General features: G+C 38.0%; 1 protein-coding gene across 4 annotated transcripts in view; it reads left to right on the forward strand.

Annotated features, from left to right (window-relative positions):
- LOC120861004 (adenomatous polyposis coli protein) overlaps positions 1 to 20,716 on the forward strand; it is a 131,489-nt gene that overhangs the window by 76,323 nt on the left and 34,450 nt on the right. For all 4 annotated transcript variants that reach the window (XM_040236709.1, XM_040236711.1, XM_040236710.1 and 1 more), the window contains 2 exons: positions 12,276 to 12,359; positions 18,375 to 18,479. In XM_040236709.1, coding sequence (XP_040092643.1) covers positions 12,276 to 12,359; positions 18,375 to 18,479 — 189 coding nt within the window. The remainder of the gene's footprint in view (positions 1 to 12,275; positions 12,360 to 18,374; positions 18,480 to 20,716) is intronic.

Genomic DNA, 20,716 nt, shown 5'->3' on the forward strand with positions numbered 1-20,716 from the left:
CAGCTAATGAACATGGAAGTGAATTCCAAGAAGGCCTGAGGCCATGAGAAAAAAATGTGGTACCTCCTTTGCAAGCAAAAAAGATGGATAAAAATTCCAAGTAAAATAAAAATAGAGTAAAAGTTTTTTAAGAAATAATTATGTACCAGAAACAGAAGCCAACATTATATTAGATTGAGAAAAATAGAGAAATAATTAGATTATTACCATTGCAGTCATTAACATGGTTTGCTGCTTGCCGTCGTCACTGTTACTTTGTTTGGAGGTTCCACTAATTCAGGTAGAAAGAAAACAAGTTGTTTACTGCACTATTTTCCAACTAGAAGGGAAGAGACCAAATAATTGTCATTTGTGAATTATATAGTTGTCTACCTAGAAAAGCCATGGTGAAGAGCCAGAAAGTATTTTAGCTAATGAGAGAACTCAGTAAGGTGGCTGGAGTTAAGATAAATTAGTGTTTCTCTATTAGCAATGGCTAACATTTGGAAATGGCAATTGGATAGAAGGATCTCTTCATAATGACAGGAAACTTTAAAATACCAAACAGACCCACATGAAGAAAAATATAAAATTGCTAAAGGACACACTATGCAGCCTTGAAAGTAGAGAAGCCTGTATGGCTGTCTGCGTTGTGTTTGTGTTACCTGGTTGCAGCGATGCCAGGGATATCACAAAAGAGAGGCCAACTAAGATGGTAAGGGTCCTGCAGGGAATGGAGGCGTGAAGTGAGTAGTCAGGCCACGCAGGCTGGCTGTTCTCTTGCTGTCTGTACATCCTCTGAGGGCCTGCTTCCCCTGCACCCTGCATACCAGACTCACCTTCCCACACACTTGCCCCTGGCCCCAGCTATTGACTGTGCTTATCACTGGGGCAGTGAAGGGCTTTCCCCCTCTGCTGGTTTCCCTCGTAACTAATGAGCCAACCTGACCTCACTCTATAACTGGCAATCTCCCCTTCCACCCGAGAGGGAGGCCTGCGTGTCCTGCCTGCCATCCATCGCACATGGTAGGGTATCACTCCAGGACCTTGTTTCAGGTGGGTAAGATCTCCCTTCCATTAAACTGTTGATGTCTCTGTTGCTAAAAATAAATAAGATTCCTAGGTGAGAAGATTTTAATATCCTAATAATGTCTTTCTTTAAAAAGTTGATAGAGAAATATAATATGATTCCAGTCATAATCTTAGTTTTTTTAGAGCCCAGAAAAATTATTCTTAAGTTTGTAAAGTAAGAATTTCCAAAAGTATTTAACTAAATTATAATGAGTGAGGATTTACCTTACCATTTGGTAAAATTTACTGTACAGGTGTTTCAGTAATCACAGTATGATATTAATAGCACAGGAATAGACGTAGGCAAATAGAACAGAATAGAGACTAGAAAAAGAGGAAGGGAATCTGGAATCTTTTAATGATACAAGTTGCAGGTTTGGTGCGGGTATGGGGTGGGGAGTGGTAAATAACTCAGTGAACACATGGATAATAACTAGGAACCTTTTTGGTGGTAGTTGTCTTTTAGTCACTAAGTCATGTCCGACTCTTTTGTGACCCCATGAACTGTAGGCCATCAGGCTTCTCTGTCCATGGGATTTCTCAGGCAAGAATACTGGAGTGGTTGCCATTTCCTTCTCCAGGGGATCTTCCTGACCCAGGGATGGAACCCACATCTCCTGCTTTGGCGGGCGGGTTCTTTACCACTGAGCCACCAGGGAAGCCCTGTCTGGTAGTACAGAAATTAAAGTAGATCCCTACCTCACATCTTGTACATGAACAGTTACAGGTGAGTTACACATCTAAATGTAAAAAATAAAGTCAATAGAAGAAAATATAGCACAAGAGAGATCTTAATTAAGATTGGAAACTCAAAAGCAATAGGAGGGCACAGGATTTACTTTGTAAAATTTTAAAAGCATTCATCCTGCAGGAAAAAGGGAGCACATCAAGGGAGAAAGGTTTAATATCCCTGTACTGTAAGAATTCTACAAACTATTAAGAAAAAGACAACTCTTTTTATACGAGCAGAGGATGTAATCATTCAATTTATTGAAAAGAAAATGCAGATGACCAATAAAACCCGTGCAAATGACCGTTGAACAGTTCAGGGGAAATTGAAACAAACTCCACTCTTGCCCGTGCCTGTTTGAATTGGTCTCTAGCTATCTCCGTTAACAGTTTGGTTATTTATTTATTTGTTTCTTTATTTGTTCAGCACAAATTTGGGCACCTAGTATGGTGCTCCCTACTCTCCTCTTTGCGTGTAAGAAGAGGTTGGATAAATGTACATCGAGTTGTTCATAAGAGCTTTTTATGGGAGTTGGGGATTGGTAGGGTGAAGGTTACTTATACTTCTGTTCTGCTGTAATGTTTTGTAAATACATTCATGACATAGTTCTGTGTAGCTTTACCTGTTTTCTGGTTCACAGATACTTAGGTTGTTTATAATTTCTCACTGTTAAAACAACTCTGATAAACATACTTATCCATATCCTATAAATGTGCACAAAAGTTTTTCTAGGTCGAGTCTTTTTCTTAGAGGGCTGTATAGTCAGTATTTTAGCCTTTGTGGACCATGTGGTCTGTTGCAACTACTCAGCTCTGCCTTTGTAGCAAGAAAGCAACCATAGACAGCAGTATATGAGCAAATGAGCATTGCTGTGTTTCGATAAAACTTGATTCATAGACACAGATGACTGGCAAGCTTTAGCTTGCTGACCTCTGCTCTAGCATACATACCTGAAAGTATAATTGCTGGCCCTAAGGTAGGAGTGTTCTGAATAGTGTTTGCCAGATTGCACTCAAAATGATTTTATCAGTTTACATTCCTCCCAGGAGTATATGAGAATTCTGTTTCCTTTGACTGTGTTTTTTTTTTTTCCCCCTTCAGAAATTGAGTCAAACTTTATAATTAACAGTCAATGGGCATATGAAACAATTATCTTGTCATTTAGTTTATACTTTAATGAGTAACTGAAGTTGAATATCTTTTCATGTATGTATTAGGCTTTTAGATTTTCTTTTTGCTGTTTTTTTCATACTATTAGATGTCTTATTCATATATACTTAAGAGATATTTTAATATACGCTTAATACCCAATACATGATGTATTTCACAACCCTTCCCTGCCAAATCTGTTACCTACTTAACTTAATGATAACAAAAAATTAGTTCTTATTGTAATGCTAAATTAATTATATTGTCATATTTGTGCTTTCTTCGACCTATTTTTACATCTTTTCCTATCTTTAAATATACCCTCGTATTTTTCTCTAGTAAATCTAATGTTTTATTTCTCAATTAGATCTTTAATTTATCTCAAATTTACTATTATATATGTTTTAGAGGTCAGTCAGTTCAGTGACTCAGTTGTGTCTGACTCTTGGCAACCCCATGAACTGCAGCATACCAGGCCTCCCTGTCCATCACCAACTCCCAGAGTTTACCCAAACTCATGTTCATTGAGTTGGTGATGCCATCCAACCATCTCATCCTCTGTCATCCCCTTCTCCCACCCTCAATCTTTCCCAGCATCAGGGTCTTTTGAAATGAGTCATTTCTTCACATCAGGTGGCCAAAGTATTGGAGCTTCAGCATCAGTCCTTCCAGTGAACACCCAGGACTGATCTCCTTTAGCTTGGACTGGTTGGATCTCCTTGCAGTCCAAGCGACTCTCAAGAGTCTTCTCCAACACCACAGTTCAAAAGCATCAATTCTTTGGCGCTCAGCTAAGAAAGCTGTAAAGAATATGGTCCAGCTCTCACATCCATACATGACCACTGGAAAAACCATAGCCTTGACTAGACGGACCTTTGTTGGCAAAGTGATGTCTCTGCTTTACATATGCTGTCTAGGTTGGTCATAACTTTCCTTCTAAGGAGTAATCGTCTTTTAATTTCATGGCTGCAGTCACCATCTGCAGTGTGATGTTGGAGCCCAAGAAAATAAAGTCAGCTACTGTTTCTACTGTTTCCCCATCTATTTCCCATGAAGTGATGGGACCAGATGCCATGATCTTAATTTTCTGATTGTTGAGCTTTAAGCCAACTTTTTCACTCTCCTCTTTCACTTTCATCAAGAGGCTCTTTAGTTCTTCCTTACTTTCTGCCATAAGGGTGGTATCATCTGCATATCTGAGGTTATTGGTATTTTTCCCAGCAATCTTGATTGCAGCTTGTTTTCATCCAGCCCAGTGTTTCTTATAATGTACTCTGCATATATGTTAAATAAACACAGAGACAAGATACAGCCTTGACATACTCCTTCCCCAATTTGGAACCAGTCTGTTCTTCCATGTCCAGTGATAACTGTTGGTTCACGACCTGCATACAGGTTTCTCAAGAGACAGGTCAAGTGGTCTGATATTCCCATCTCTTTAAGAATTTCCCACAGTTTATTGTGATCCTCACAGTCAAAGGTTTTGGCATAGTCAGTAAAGCAGAAATAGATGTTTTTCTGGAACTCTATTGCTTTTTCATTGATCCAGTGGATGTTGGCAATTTGGTCTCTGGTTCCTCTGCCTTTTCTAAAACTAGCTTGAACATTTGGAAGTTCACGGTTCACATACTGCTGAAGCCTGGCTTGGAGAATTTTGAGCATTACTTTACTAGCATGTGAGATGAGTGCAATTGTGCGGTAGTTTGAGCATTCTTTGGCATTATCTTTCTTTTGGGATTGCAATGAAAAGGGAACTTTTCCAGTCCTGTGGCCACTGCTGAGTTTTCCAAATTTGCTGGCATATTGAGTGCAGCACTTACACAGCATCATTTTTTACTTTTAAGAGGTAGGAATCTAATTTTTTATATATCTAAATATACACTCGTGCATATGATTTTTATATGTCTGTATATATTTAGTTTATATTATATGCAGTATAATTTGCTCAGACGGTTAAGCATCTGTCTACAATGAGGGAGACCCGGGTTCAATCCCTGGGTCGGGAAGATCCCCTGGAGAAGGAAATGGCAATCCACGCCAGTACTATTGCCTGGAAAATCCCATGGACAGAGGAGCCTGGTAGGCTATAGTCCATGGGGTCGCAAAGAGTTGGACACGACTGAGCAACTTCACTTTCGCTAGTGATATATACACACATACAGATACGCACAGATAGATATATATTTATGTTGTTAACTAAATTTTCCGTTATCATTTATTGGATGTGCCTCTGTTTCCCCATGGATTAGTAATGCTGTTTTTGGCATATGAGATGTTGTATTTGCCGAATATTTGTGAACTCTGTTCCATTAGTCTGTTTTAGCTTCTCTCGATACCACACTTGTTTTATTTGCTATAATTTTATTAATTTTAAGTCTTGTAGTATGAGTCCTACGTATTTACATTTGTAAAAATGGGTTTATCATCTGTTTTGTTACTCTTTTATTTGAAATCTAGTATCAGCTTATTTTATTCAAGGAAGAACCTTACTTTTGATTAGAATTACATTGAATTTATAAATTAATTTAAGGAGAATGTATATCTTTACAGTGTGAAGATTGGACCTTGGTTGACAGGTTGGACTCTGGATTTTAATTCCCTACCTGTCACTTATCAGCACAGTGATTTTGTTTAAACTCTGCCTCAGTTTTCTCATTGGTAAAATGTAGAAAATGATTCCCTGTAAAAAATGTGAGGATTAAATGAGTTAATATGCATAAAACCCTTGGAATTTCGCAAATTCCAAGTAAATATTAGATACTGCTGCTGCTGCTAAGTCACTTCAGTTGAATTCGACTCTGTGCGACCCTACAGATGGCAGCCCACCAGGCTCCACCATCCCCGGAATTCTTCAGGCAAGAACACTGGAGTGGGTTGCCATTTCCTTCTCCAATGCATGAAAGTGAAAAGTGAAAGTGAAGTCACTCAGTAAGTGTCCGACTCTTCATGACCCCATGGACTACAGCCTACCAGGCTCCTCCGTCCATGGGATTTTCCAGGCAAGAGTACTGGAGTGGGTTGCCATTTAGTTTTATATCTCTCCATTCATTTGGGTCTTATTTTATGCCCTTCAGAAAAGTTTTATAATATTCTTCATAAAACTCTTGTTGTTCAGTTGTTAAGTCATGTTCAACTCTTTGCAATATCATGGTCTACAGCACACCCGGCTTCCCTGTCCTTCACTTGCTCTCAGAATTTGCTCAAGTTCATGTCCAATGAGTCTGTGATACTATCCAAACGTCTCATCCTCTGTTGCCCATATTCTTCATAAAACTTTTCCAGTAAGTCAGTTCTTTGCATCAGGTGGCCAAAGGATTGGAGTTTCAGCTTCAACATCAGTCCTTCCAATGAATATTCAGGACTGATTTCCTTTAGGATAGACTGGTTAGATCTCCTTGCAGTCCAAGGGACTCTCAAGAGTCTTCTCCAACACCACCATTCAAAAGTATCTATGCTTCAGCACTCAGCTTTGTTTATAGTCCACTCTCACATCCATACATGACTACTGGAAAAACAATAGCTCTGACTAGACAGACCTTTGTTGGCAAAGTGATATCTCTGCTTTTTAATATGCTATCTAAGTGGGTCAGAAATTTTCTTCCAAGGAGCAAGCGTCTTTTATTTCATGGCTGCAGTCACCATCTACAGTGATTTTGGAACCCCCCAAAATAAGGTCTGTCACTGTTTCCACTGTTTCCCATCTATTTGCCATGAAGTGATGGGACCAGATGCCATGATCTTAATTTTCCGAATATTGAGTTTTAAGCCAACTTTTTCACTCTCCTCTTTCACTTTCATTGACAGGCTCTTTAGTTCTTCGCTTCCTGCCATAAGGGTAGTGTCATCTGCATATCTGAGGTTATTGATCTTTCTCCCAGCAATCTTGATTCCAGCTTGTGCTTCCTCCAGCCCAGCGTTTCTCATGAGGTACTCTGCATATAAGTTAAATAAACAGGGTGACAAGATACAGCCTAGACGTACTCCTTTCCCAGTCTGTTGTTCCATGTCCAGTTCTAACTGTTGCTTCCTGACCTGCATACAGATTTCTCAAGAGGCAGATCAGGTGGTCTGGTATCTCTTTCAGAATTTTTTATAATTTGTTGTGATCCACACAGTCAAAGGCTTTGGCATAGACAATAAAACAGAATCAGATGATTTTCTGGAATGCTCTTGCTTTTTCAATGAGTCAACGGGTGTTGGCAGTTTGATATCTGGTTCCTCTGCCTTGTCTAAAACTAGCTTGAACATCTGGAAGTTCACAGTTCACATACTGTTGAAGTCTGGCTTGGAGAATTTTGAGCATCACTTTACTAGCATGTGAGATGAGTGCAGTTGTGCAGTAGTTTGAGCATTCTTCAGCACTGCCTTTCTTTGGGATTGCAATGAAAAGGGAACTTTTCCAGTCCTGTGCCCACTGCTGAGTTTTCCAAATTTACTGGCATTTTGAGTGCAATGCTTGCACAGCATCATCTTTTAGGATTTGAAATAGCTCAACTGGAATTCCATTACCTCCACTAGCTTTGTTCGCAGTGATGCCTCCTAAGGCGCACTTGACTTCGCATTCCAGGATGTCTGGCTCTAGGTAAGTGATCATATCATCATGATTATCTGGGTCATGAAGATCTTTTTGTACAATTCTTCTGTGTGTTTTTGCCACCTCTTCTTAATATCTTCTGCTTCTGTTAGGTCCATACCATTTCTGTCCTTTATTTTGCCCATCTTTGCCTGAAATGTTCCCGTGGTATCTCTAATTTTCTTGAAGAGATCTCTAGTCCTTCCCTTTCTGTTCTTTTCCTCTATTTCTTTGCACTGATCACTGAGAATTGCTTTCTTATCTCTCCTTGCTATTCATTGGAACTCTGCATTCAAATGGGTATATCTTTCCTTTTCTCCTTTGCCTTTCACTTCTCTTCTTTCCACAGCTATTTGTAAAGCCTCCTGAGACAACCACTTTGCCTTTTTGCACTTCTTTTTTGGGGGGATAGTCTTGATCCCTCTTTGCTGTACAGTGTCAGGAACATGCATCCATAGTTCTTCAGGCACTCTATCAGATCTAATCCCTTGAATCTATATATCACTTCTACTGTATAATCATAAGGGATATGATTTAGGTCATATCTGATTGGTCTAGTGGTTTTTCCTTACTTTCTTCAGTTTAAGTCTGAATTTGGCATTAGGAGTTCATTATCTGAGCCACAGTCAGCTCCTGGTCTTGCTTTTGCTGACTGTATAGAGCTTCTCCTTCTTTGGATGCAAAGAATATAATCAGTCTGATATTGGTGTTGACCATATGTAGAGTCTTCTCTTGTCTTGTTGGAAGAGGGTGTTTGCTATGACCAGTGCATTCTCTTGGAAAAACTCTATTAGCCTTTGCCCTGCTTCATTCTGTACTCCAAGGCCAAATTTGCCTGTTACTTCAGGTGTTTCTTGACTTCTTACTCTTGCATTCCAGTCTGCTCTAATAAAAAGGACATCTTTTTTGGGTGTTAGTTCTAGAAGGTCTTGTAGGTCTTCATAGAACCATTCAACTTCAGCTTCTTCAGCATTACTGGTCAGAGCATAGACTTGGATTACTGTGATATTGAATGGTTTGCCTTGGAAACAAACAGAGATTATTCTGTCATTTTTGAGACTGCATCAAGTACTCTTTCGGACTCTTTTGTTGACTGTGATGGCTATTCCATTTCTTCTAAGGGATTTCTGCCCACAGTAGTAGATATAATGGTCATCTGAGCTAAATTCACCCATTCCAGTCCATTTTAGTTTGCTGATTTCTAAAACATCAACGTTCACTCTTGGCCATCTCCTGTTTGACCACTTCCAATTCGCCTTGATTCATGGACCTAACATTGCTATGCAGTGTTGCTCTTTACAGCATTGGACTTTACTTCCATCACCAGTCACATCCACAACTGGATGTTGTTTTTGCTTTGGCTCCATCTCTTCAGTCTTTCTGGAGTTATTTCCAGTAGCATAGTGGGCACCTACCAACCCCGGGAGTTCATCTTTCAGTGTTCTATCTTTTTGCATTTTCATACTGTTCGTGGGGTTCTCAAAGCAAGAATACTGAAGTGGTTTGTCATTCCCTTCTCCAGTGGGCCATGTTTTTTCGGAACTCGACACCATGATCCGTCCGTCTTGGGTGGCCCAACACGGCATGGCTCATAGTTTAATTGAGTTAGACAAGGCTGTGGTTCATGTGATCAGATTGGTTAGTTTTCTGTGATTATGGTTTTCGGTCTATCTGCTCTCTGATGGAGAAGGATAAGAGGCTTATAGAAGCTTCCTAATGGGAGAGACTGACTGAGGGGGAAACTGGGTCTTGTTCTGAGGGGCGGGGCCAGGATCAGTAAATCTTTAATCCAATTTTCTGTTGATGGGTGGAGCTGTGTTCCCTCCCTGCTGTTTACCTGGGGCCAAAGGTGATGGCACCCGCTCCAGTACTCTTGCCTGGAAAATCCCATGGATGGAGGAGCCTGGTGGGCTGCAGTCCATGGGGTTCCAAAGAGTTGGGACACGACTGAGCGACTTCCCTTTCACTTTTCACTTTCATGCATTGGAGAAGGAAATGGCATCCCACTCCAGTGTTCTTGCCTGGAGAATCCCAGGGACGGGGGAGCCTGGTGGGCTGCCGTCTATGGGGTCACACAGAGTTGGACACGACTGAAGTGACTTAGCAGCAAACTATGGTGGAGGTAATGAAGTTAATGGTGACCTCCTTCAAAAGATCCCGTGCAGGCCCTGCTACACTCAGTCCCCCAGCCCTGCAGCAGGCCACCACCGTCCCACGCCTCCACTGGAGACTCCTGGACCCTCACGGGCAAGTCTGGGTCAGTCTTCTTTTTTCTGGGTCCTGGTGCACACAAGGTTCTGTTTGTTTCCTCCAGGAGTCTTGTTTCCCCAGTCCTGTGTAAGTTCTGGCTGCTCTATGGTGGGGTTAATGGCGGCCTCCTCCAAGAGGGCTTATGCCATAAGCCCTCAGGTCTGCTGCACCCAGAGCCCCTGGCTCTGTGGCAAGTCACTGCTGACCCGTATGTTCACAGGAGATACCCAAACACAGTTCTTTCTCAGTCTCCGAGGGATCTCTTGGTCCCGGTGCACATAAAGTTCATTTGAGCCCTCTGTCTCTGGTGGGTATGGAGTTTGATTCTAAATGCAATTTCAATATATATATCAAACTATATAATTTTTATATCACTTTTTCAAAAGTCATACCATCTCTGTATGCCTGAACAAGTAAGCATTTTGCATTTAATTAAATTTCATAAATATTCAAGATTGTCATATAGAGAATGGAAAGAAATGCTACTGGCTTCTTCCATTTTATGTTGAGTAACAAAAGCACACAGGTTATTGTGGAAGCAGTCATCAAGGTGATGAGTTGATTACAGGGTTTAGTGACCTAATAGCAATACAGAAATATAGTTCTGTGAAGAGGAATGTGAGATATATTTTCCTGTTTTCATCCTCTAAATATTAAAAATTTTGACTTGGGACTTTATTGGTGAGGGGGAGCTGGTTATATAAAGAGGAAAACAATGAAATATTATGAAAGTAGTAAGCGTAGATAGTTTGGTTGTTTCTGTAATGCCAGGATGTATTTAGTATCTGATGTAGAAGTGATCACTCATCTCTGCAGAATCTTTAGAGAGCTACCAAAAAAGTCCTTCTTCTTCAGCGTATTTTCATGGTGAAAGTTGGACATAGTAAAATGTCTTAATTAGAGAATATTATTTACCTTAAGTTCACTATTTTCAGAATCGTGATAGAGAATCAGCATAGTTGTAGTGTTACAAAGGAGGGACAGAGGGAGGAAGTTTTGTTTTTTGGTGAGCACAAATTTTTTGAGCTTTTCCATGTTTGTTTATCATAATGAAGCAGCAACAATAATCATTCCTACTATGGCAACAAAATCATAAGGACATTGTATTTAAACAGAACTATGTTTGATCAAAGGGTAAGTTTGTATGTAAGTTTTTTAGCTGTATATACTTAAAGCTGTTCGTTATAATACTTTAATTATCTATTGAAGTATACGTGCTCAAAAATCTTTCATTGATGGGTACATAATCATAAAAAGTTTGGAAATGACTCCATCTAGTTTCTGACCCTTTTTCCTCATTGAAACAATTACCCTTACAATATAGTTTTTTATACCAATGTTACAATGTCAACTATGGAATTATGGCAGAAGATGATATAATATCAGCAGTACTTATTTTTAAAACATGTATACTTGAAAACATTTCCCACATTTTTCAATTCCACATTGTTTGATCTGTAGTTACTGCTTTGTGTTCACTTGAAGATCTCAGTATATAGGGGAAGCAGTAACTCTTACCATCATTGTAATTTTTAGTGTTGGGAATAATGTTTAGCTGCAGTAAGTATTTGGGAAAGCTAACTCTGAAAGGTACTGCTGACCTGTGACGGGAATAAGTTTGGGGAAGATTATTTTTTACATACTATTGCTTCTTAAAAAAAAATCAGACGCTCTTTCTCTTTACAGGATGCCATACTTTATATAAACCCATTTTACTGTACTGACATCTGAATTAATATAAAAGTTTAAATTCAGATATAATTTTCTTTTTGAAATAGTTTTTGAGAACAGCTTTTAAATACCAATTTCACACTGTTATGTATCATTTGTTGTTCAGTTGCTCAGTCATGTCCAACTCTTTGCTACTCTCAACTGCAGCATGCCAGGCTTTCCTGTCCTTCACTGTCTCCCTGAGTTTGCTCAAACTCATGTCCCTTGAAATCCGTGATACCATCTAACCATATCTTATCCTCTGTCGTCCCCTTCTCCTTCTGCCTTTAATCTTTCCCAGCATCAGGGTCTTTTCCAGTGAGTTGGCTCTTCACATCAGATGGCCAAAGTATTGGAGTTTCAGCTTCAGCATCAGTCCTTCCAGTGAATATTCAGGACTGATTTCCTTTAGGATGGACTGATTGGATCTCCTTGCAGTCCAAGGGACTCTCAAGAGTCTTCTCCAACACCACAGTTCAGAAGCATCAATTCTTCAGCGCTCACCTTTCTTTATGATCCAAGTAGATACATGACTTGCATTTGTACAGTTTTGCTAAATCTAGAGATCTGTTTTATAAAGTTAGATATGTTAAAAAGTTGAACTCATCCACTGATGTCCTCAGTATATGAATATGTATATATATATATGTATCTAATTTTCACATAAGAATGATTTGGTATAGAAAAAAAGAATGATTTTATATAATCCTAAACTTTTAAATGGTAACCATAGAATGGTTAATGTTAAATTAATATTAAGAACTAATGTTTTTAATAAAAATAGACCTAATTTGGTTACTTATTTTATTTTAGCGAAGAATAACCAGAATTCAACAAATAGAAAAGGACATACTTCGTATACGACAGCTTTTACAGTCCCAAGCAACAGAAGCAGAGGTTAGTAAATTGTCTATTTTGTTTACAGATGTAATGATAGGTGGTTATTCTAAGAGAAGATATGTACAGTTAGCACAGTGTCATTGAAATAGATGTTCTAGAGAATTGAGACATTTGATAAGCTTTTTCATTAAATTAAGTAGATTTCAAAAACCTGTACTACTATGATTTCTTCATAATGTTTAGTCAATTAAAGCTTAAAGAGCCATAAATAGATACCTTACTTCAGTTATCTGTTTGCATATAATTTGGCTCCTGAGTTTGTAAATAAGCTATCTCCTTCTGTAATCCATAGTAAAAATTGATCATATACATTTATTTATGCTTACTTTACAAACTTCATTAAAATTACAGTAAAATGATAAAATGAAAAAGCACAAATACCAGGGAAGGTGACAATTAATAAAATTAGGAGAACTGTAAAGCAGATAAATCATTCTTCTAGATTATGGTAGAGAGTTGACCCTGGAGTGAGCACTAGTAGGTCACAAAGCAACTCATTTTACACTGTGGAGTCCTGAAAGTTTCCAGAATTGGTTACAGTAGGTGCTTCTGGATATGAGGATTAAACGGGGGGTTAAAACCATGTTTGTCAGCTCTGCAGCTAAAATTTGGTTTTGATCACCACACAGAAGGGTGGGATATAAAAAGCATCCCTTCAGCTGTCTGTTTATAGCCACTGAATCTGGGCACTTCTCACCTTGTTTATGGGCAAATAAAAGGAAAACCTACATGGAACTTCAATGAGCTCTTGCTGGATAGGGAAAAACAGCATGTGGGAGGCTCAGAGAAAATAAAGTATTTGCTTCTTAAGTCACCTACAGGAAGACCTGTCTCTGTACAATAAGAGCAAAAAGTGTTGAATAAAAGTCCACACTGAACAATACAGAATTGTTGCTAGGAAAAATTGGCTAAGTATTTGGGGATACATCAATGCAAAGTTTCTAATGTGCAGCCAGATTGAGACTCACGTTCCAGATCATACAGGAAAAAAGAAGAGAATGCAAAGAATGAAACAGCAATCTAGTGCTTTATTCTAAATATAATTACTAAAAACATGATGAAGTGCTTGTTGATATTTTTAAATGTTTATGATATATAAAATAGTATGTACACTTTGATCCCATTTTTTAGTATGCACAAATAAACATAGTGTATCAGAAATAATATGAAAAGGCAGATAACCATTGTTAATAACTCCTTGTTTTCTTAGTTTGGCCAGTTTTGTAATGGTTTTATAGTAAGTGTACAGCTTTTACAGTGAGAGAAAACTTCTGTATGCGAAACAAATTTGGCATGTTTCCCAGGTAGCTCGGTGGTAAAGAATCCGCCTGCCAACACAGGAGACTCAGGTTCTGTCACTGTCGGGAAGATTCCCCGGAGCAGGAAATGGCAACCCACTCCAGTATTCTTGCCCGGGAAATCCTATAGGAAGAGAAACCTGGTGGACTGCTGTCCATGGGGTTGCAAAAGAGTCGGACAGGACGTAGCAACTAAACAACAGCAACAACACTCATCACCAGCACATTCCACCCATGGAAAATCTGATCAGATAATGAATAGTTCTGTTTGGAGGCAGAAACTTAGTGCAGGCCCATTTATACACCGGGAAGACAACTAATTCTAATGTTAAAAAGTATGATTTTTGAAAACAGTGTCTTTAAGACTCTCTTCATCCATGCTTTGCTTTTTAACTATCTTAGAAGCTTTGGCTTCAGTACATCGAAATTTGAAATATGTAGAAACGTGTATTTGCTAAGTAGTCAAGTTCAGTGTAATAGTCATATTGTTAAAAGTAGTTTAACCTGGATGTTTTCAGTCAATATGAACCGAATATTTGTAATATACAGAATGTGTCCTTTTTGCAGTGTTAACCCTTCAGGACTGTTTCTGTCCTTCCAAAATAAAACAAAACTATCTCTTTACTCCTTTTTGAACGTCATTGGCATTGCTGTATGTGGCATTCTGGTTATTATGGCCCCGTTGGGTTTCCAGGGTAGTATACCTGTGTGTGTGTGTGTGTGTGTGTGTGTGTGTGTGTGTGTGTTTCTAGATCAAAAATAATATACTCTATTTTTAAAACTGTTTTTAGAGAGGCAAGTTTTGTTTTTTATTGAGCAGCACTGCATTTATATTTTCTTTTTATATATATTTTTTCTGCTTTGAGTTTTTGCTCTTGTTTTTCTAGCTTCTTTAGTTATAGTTAGTTTTCATTCACCATCTTTCTTATATTATGATTTTTACTGTCTGGCTGCATCAGCAGGGCTTTTTTTTTTTTTTTTAATTTCTAAGTCAGTATTTACATTTATTTTTCTGCTTGACTGACTCCTTTCTATGTGTGAAATGGCCTTCTTTGCTATTAGTATTGTTGCACGGGGCTTCTTTTGGTCATCACTTGCCTGGTATAATATACCCCCTGTCAGTACATTTCCAAACTTTACCAACATTCTGGCCTCTAGAAATTCCTAAGAAAAGTTGTCGTTTGTTAATAACAGTCCTCGTTGTCAGCACAATTATAGTTTTATTGCAGGTCGAGGGCTTGTTTGTGTTTTTTATCTGTTCAAGATTTCATTTATATCATTGGATTTGGGACCAACTGTCTATCACTGTAACAGTCTGTTCTTGTTTCTTTTTGTTATAAAAATGGCCATATTTTTCATAGCCTTAAGTGGTTACATTTATTCAGTGAATATAAACTAAAAGAAGGTGTCATGTCTTATTTAAGAAAGAAAACTTTTTAATTTTTCTTTTTGATGTTTCTCTATTACTATCAGAAAGAGAAGCTAGAAAATGGAGAAAACTGGGGATCAAATACTCATAAATTAGTTCCCATCAGTATAGAGAAGAAAAGATGTCTGCCAAATAATTTATCCACCATGAAGCATCTTATAACACTATCTTTGCCCTACCTGCTAATAACTCTACTTTAGGGTCTAGATGCAGGATATAACTCAGATGATACAACTATTGCACTTGATTCAAATCTCAGAAGTTCCAAGAGGGTACATGAGGCAACCAGTGCTACCACTTTCTTTTGTATTCTTTCCAATAGGTTATTTACTGACAAGTGTATACATTTGGGGGAGAGGGGCCCCAAAAGATGGGAGCTATAAGGAAAACTGTGGCATGGTTTAATAATCTCTAGAAAATAGCCAGTGAGAAATAGTTTTTAAAATCCCATGCAGAGTACTCTTATAACTCATTAATAAAGAGACAACCCAACTTACAGATGGGCTAAAGATTTGAATACACATTTCACCAGAAAAACACATAGGAATGGCTAATAAGCACATGAAAAATAGGCCCAACGTCATTGGTCATTAAGGAAGTCAAGTTAAAACCACAGTGCTCTGTCACTCTATGCTCACTAGGATGGCTGTAGTCATGACGAAAACAATCAGCATTGGCAAGGATGTGGATCAATAGAAGCTGTCATATGTTGCTGATGGGAATGTAGAACGGTCAGCCACTGGGAAGTCTGGCAGTTACCTGAAGTATTAAACGTACAGTTACCATATAACCCAGCAGTTCCACTTCTAGCTGTCTTAAGAGAAATGAGCACATTTGTCCACGCAGAGACTTTAATTTGAATATTCATGGCAGTATTACTCACATAGCCCAAAAGTAGAAAAATGCAAAAGTGTATCAACTGATGAATCAATAAATAAATGTATACCATTACAATGTAATACTATTTGGCAATTAAAAGGAGCAAATTGTTGACACACACTATAATAGGGGTGAGCCACAAAAACATCACGGAGTAAAAGTAGCTAGACTGGCAAGTCCATGTATTCCATCTACAATAAATACACAGAAAAGACACGTTTACAAAGTAGAGTCATAGTGACTTGGAGCTGTGAGTGGGGATGGGGATTACCTGTAAATGAGCATGAAGGGTCTTCTTAGAATGATGAATATGGTCTAAAACTGAAGTGTGGTGATGCTTGGTAAGTTTATTCAGAGTCATTGAGTTGTACACTTAAAGTGAATTGTCTTAAAGGCATTTTAAATCCAACATACCCAGAGCATAATTAACGATGGTCTCCTCCTAAGTCCTCCTTGGGACCCCCACATCCTCCCAGTCCTCATTCTCCTTTAGTATTATCTGTCTCTGTGAGTGGCACCAGCATTGTTCAGCTGTGTGAGCTAGGAAAGAGAAAAGTAGTCTGTGACGCCAGACCTCTTCTTCCACTCACTGTATCCAGTCTGTCATGCAGTCCTTCAGATGCCCTCTGTCTCCACGGCTTTTATCTCCATCAGTGCTTCCCTGGGTATAAAGGACCGTCTTCTCCCACTTACGTTAATACAGAGTCTGCAAGTTGACCTCTTCTGTTTCCCGCCTACTTGGACCATTTAAAATTTGAGTTTAAACAATCAGAATACATGCACCTCTTTCCTGTAGTATCACTAGTGTTGGTTATGTAGGGGCATGAGTGCCATCTGATAATCACACTGAAATTCAACAAAATCAGTAAGTTCCTTTTTTTAACCATCTCTCTGTTCTCCTCTTCACACTGTAATTCTTTGATATCCTAGAGCAAACCATGTTCCTCCCATCCCAGCTCCTTGGCATATGGTCTCTATTTCCCTAAATCTTTGCATATGGTCTCTGTTTCCTTCATCCTCTGCCATATCCCATTTCCTAGATCTCCTGTTTATATTTTAGACCTCAGTCCAAACAACGCTTCCTAAGAGAGCGCTTCCCCGGACTCCCACAATGTCTGATGTCCCTCTGTTATATATCTTTATAAGCACCCTGTACCCTTTTCTCAGAGTACTTGTCAAAGTTTTTAACTTTGTTGTTTCTTTCAATATTTGATAGTATCCCTGACTAGACTAAATCTTGAAGAGTGCATTGAACAATGTCTGGTTTCGTCTGCTGTATTCTCCAGCCCGATTGCAAGTAACTAACGTGGCACATATTCAGTAATTGCTTTTATATTGACATCTTCAGTGATGTTAGTGTCAAATCTTTGTGGATTTAGTGCTCGTTGATTCATTTTTTTCTCTTCAGTGACATTGTATTCTCGACTTGAGATGATTTTGTTGAATTTTATAGTGTCACTTTCCCATGGTACTGTGTTTTCTTGTTTCTGAATTATTGGGACTACCTCTCTTTTGCCTATGTATAACTTATACTTGTTTATTGATGGAAATAGTATATGTAAATTATTTTTAAGTCACATTTTAAATGGTCTAGGAGTGCTTTATGTTTAAAGAAATTCCAGTGGAAGCCACTTTGTAATATAGTTTTCCATTATTATGTTACACTTTTTAATGTGTGATTTTTAATTTTGCCTATAATTTTCCTAGAGGAGGCACACTGGTAATTGTTTCTATAAAAGATGATTGATAGATTATTTTATTTCTTTGATTCTGTGGTGATATTTTTCAAAGTGACTGCTTTGTATTAGATACAATTTGTCTTGAAATGACTGCTTTTACTGGATATAATCTTGCCCTTTCACTTTACATAACAGATGGTGGTTACATTAGAAAAGGTTTTGGTTTTATTCGTATTAGAATCTAAGAGCTTATCTGTTGGTTTCATGTGACTTTTATTAGCAGATGTATATAAAAATATATATGTGTGTATAAATACACTTACATAGAAGGTATTTATAAGCTTAGGTAGTAACTGTTATATTTGCAGCTCTCTGAAATACCCGCACCATGTGACCTTGCGGAGAAGACAGCTGTTTGTTCTAGTTGGGTTATGTCCCTGATGGAGATGTGAGCACAGCTGGTGGAGGATGGTGTTTCTGTGAGCCTCAGGAAATCTTTTGTCTTGTGCGGCTCTAGTGCTCGAGGGACACACTTCACTTTCCTTTTACCGAAATAGTCAACTGACAGCCCTGCTGGAGGTGCTGAAGTATGAAGTGCAGTTCCAGGCTTTTGTAAACCTGTGTTTATATATGCATTCAGAGCTTTAAAGCAAGAAAGAAGGAAAGCTGTGGGCTGAGAAAGCATGCACCATTTTTGTATGTACTGATGTTAACTCCATATTAACAGAGGTCATCTCAGAGCAAGCATGAAGCGGGCTCACATGAAGCTGAACGGCAGAATGAAGGTCAAGGAGTGGCAGAAATCAACATGGCAACCTCGGGTAGCGGTCAGGTAAATAAATTATTTTATTAGTTTTTTTTCTAGTTAACTATTTAAATATTTAAAAAGAAATACTGAGTGAGATGATTCTCACAACAATCTGTAAATCTTATCTGTTTCCTTAGTCCTAAATGGGTATCTCCAGAAGAATTCAGTACTAAACTGCTATGTCATTTTTCTTTATTATATTTAACAATGATGCTTTCAAAATTTCCAAGTATATTTTATAGCTCTAAATTATGTGTCTCTGTTTTACCCTAAAATGATTAATGTGAGTAGAGTTTCTTTGAAAAACAAATATTAAGCTGCATTTTGGCCATATGTGATTTGACCTAGTTATTATTGCATGCATTGAATAGATTTGCTCTTTCTCTGTGGCATTCTTTCTAAGACATTTTTATGTGTTTTATTTTAAATCATAAAGAGTTAATATTCTCATATTCAGTTGTATTTCAAGATTATATAAACAGAGCATTGAAATAAATGATTCTAATGCCCATTTAAAAAGTAAATACATACCCTGGTCATATTTACTGTTATCATCTTTAGCAAAATTATGGAAGATAATTTTTTTTAATGTAGAATATTATCTTGTGCTGCCATCAGTTCTCCATTAGAGTTTGATTGGAATGCATTCTAATGTGACAGTATTTTTCTTTGGAATGTTCTGTATTCTCCACATTTTTTCAAGCAATATTTTATGTTTTAAATGAATGATTTTTTAAAATGCAGTTTCAACTAAGTTGATTTTAAGGAAATTTTCTTACTGTTGATATAAAGTATTCTTTTAGTGTCTATAGGTTACTTTTAATGATATTATTTATTTAGAAAGAACATGGTTCTATTAGTTCATTAAAATTTAAAGCTTAAAATGTCTCATACTTAATATTTAAATTTATCACGTTTAAACAAAAATATGCTTCATTTTAATATTACTGGTCCACTTTATTGTACTGGGTAATACTCTACAGATGGGTAAATTAGGGCAAAATAAATTATATTTACATAGTACATTCGGGTTCTTTGTCTACTATTTAGGGAATTCTTTGGGAATATCATGTGTTCCTACACATATGTAGAAAGAAGTTCTGTCTTCTTGACAAAAATATCTTTTTTTTGCTTTAAGATTAAGCTTTCGGTCATATTTCAATTATTATATCCTTTAAAGCCTCGCCTAGCCAATAAGCTGGATATTTATTTTTTTAATTGAATTCCTATTAATGCTTTCGGTCATATTTCAATTATTATACCCTTTAAAGCCTCACCTAGCCAATAAGCTGGATATTTATTTTTTTAATTGAATTCCTATCTCACTTCTTACATCAAAATTTAACTCTAAATATATTAGATTTAATGTCAAAAATGAAAACTTCAAAAAAACAATTTACTCATGCCTGCGTCGTGTCTTGGTCGCGGCACGTGAGACCCTCACTGTGCCGTGCAGGATCTTCTGTTGCACTGTGCAGGCCCAATAGTTGTGGCCCTCGGGCTTAGTTGCCTTGCAGCATGTGGGATCTTAGTTCCCAGACCAGGGGTCAGACTCACATCCCGTGCATTAGAAGGCAGATTCTTAAATCACTGAACCACCAGGGAAGTCCCCCAAATGAAAACGATTAAAAATATTAAAAGGTAAGAAAATGAGGATAGAATTTTTATAATCATGAAGTGAGTAGCAAACTGTAAAAGAATGATAGGTTTCATCTAAAAATGTTAACACTTTAGTGTGCCATAAAATCATAACAGACTTAGAAGACAAAAACCAAGACCACGTTGATGTCGCTCCAGCAGCTCCCAGATCCTCCTGTAGATGAGCGGTGTATCTGTGAGGCTGTGATTTAGTTATGCCAAAATCCCTTTACCTGTCTTATAGGATTGGCACACATGACAGACTCTTGGGGTTTGTTCATGTCTTTTGCTATTTGCTCCAGAGACAAAAACAATTAACACTAACAAAAATGAAAATAATCCGTCTGACACTCTCAAGATCGTAGTAATATGATCCATCAAAGCCCCTACCCTAGCACCCTTATCTCTACCACTGTGTGGAAAGAAGCTCACTGTACCTTGCCTGGTTTTCTGCCCACAACTACTCTGCCAGGATGATCTTTCACGAGTAAATCCCCCTCCTGGTAAAATCCTTTGTTGGCGTCCCTTGGTCCTTAGAAAAAGACAAGCCTTTCTCGTGACCTGAATAGTCGGCTCCTGCCTGAACTGGTCAGCTCTCTGTCACCCTTGGCTCCCAGCATTTC

This window comes from Oryx dammah, unplaced genomic scaffold (genome assembly GCF_014754425.2).
Source record: "Oryx dammah isolate SB20612 unplaced genomic scaffold, SCBI_Odam_1.1 HiC_scaffold_11210, whole genome shotgun sequence".
Classification (NCBI taxonomy): Eukaryota; Metazoa; Chordata; class Mammalia; order Artiodactyla; family Bovidae; genus Oryx; species Oryx dammah.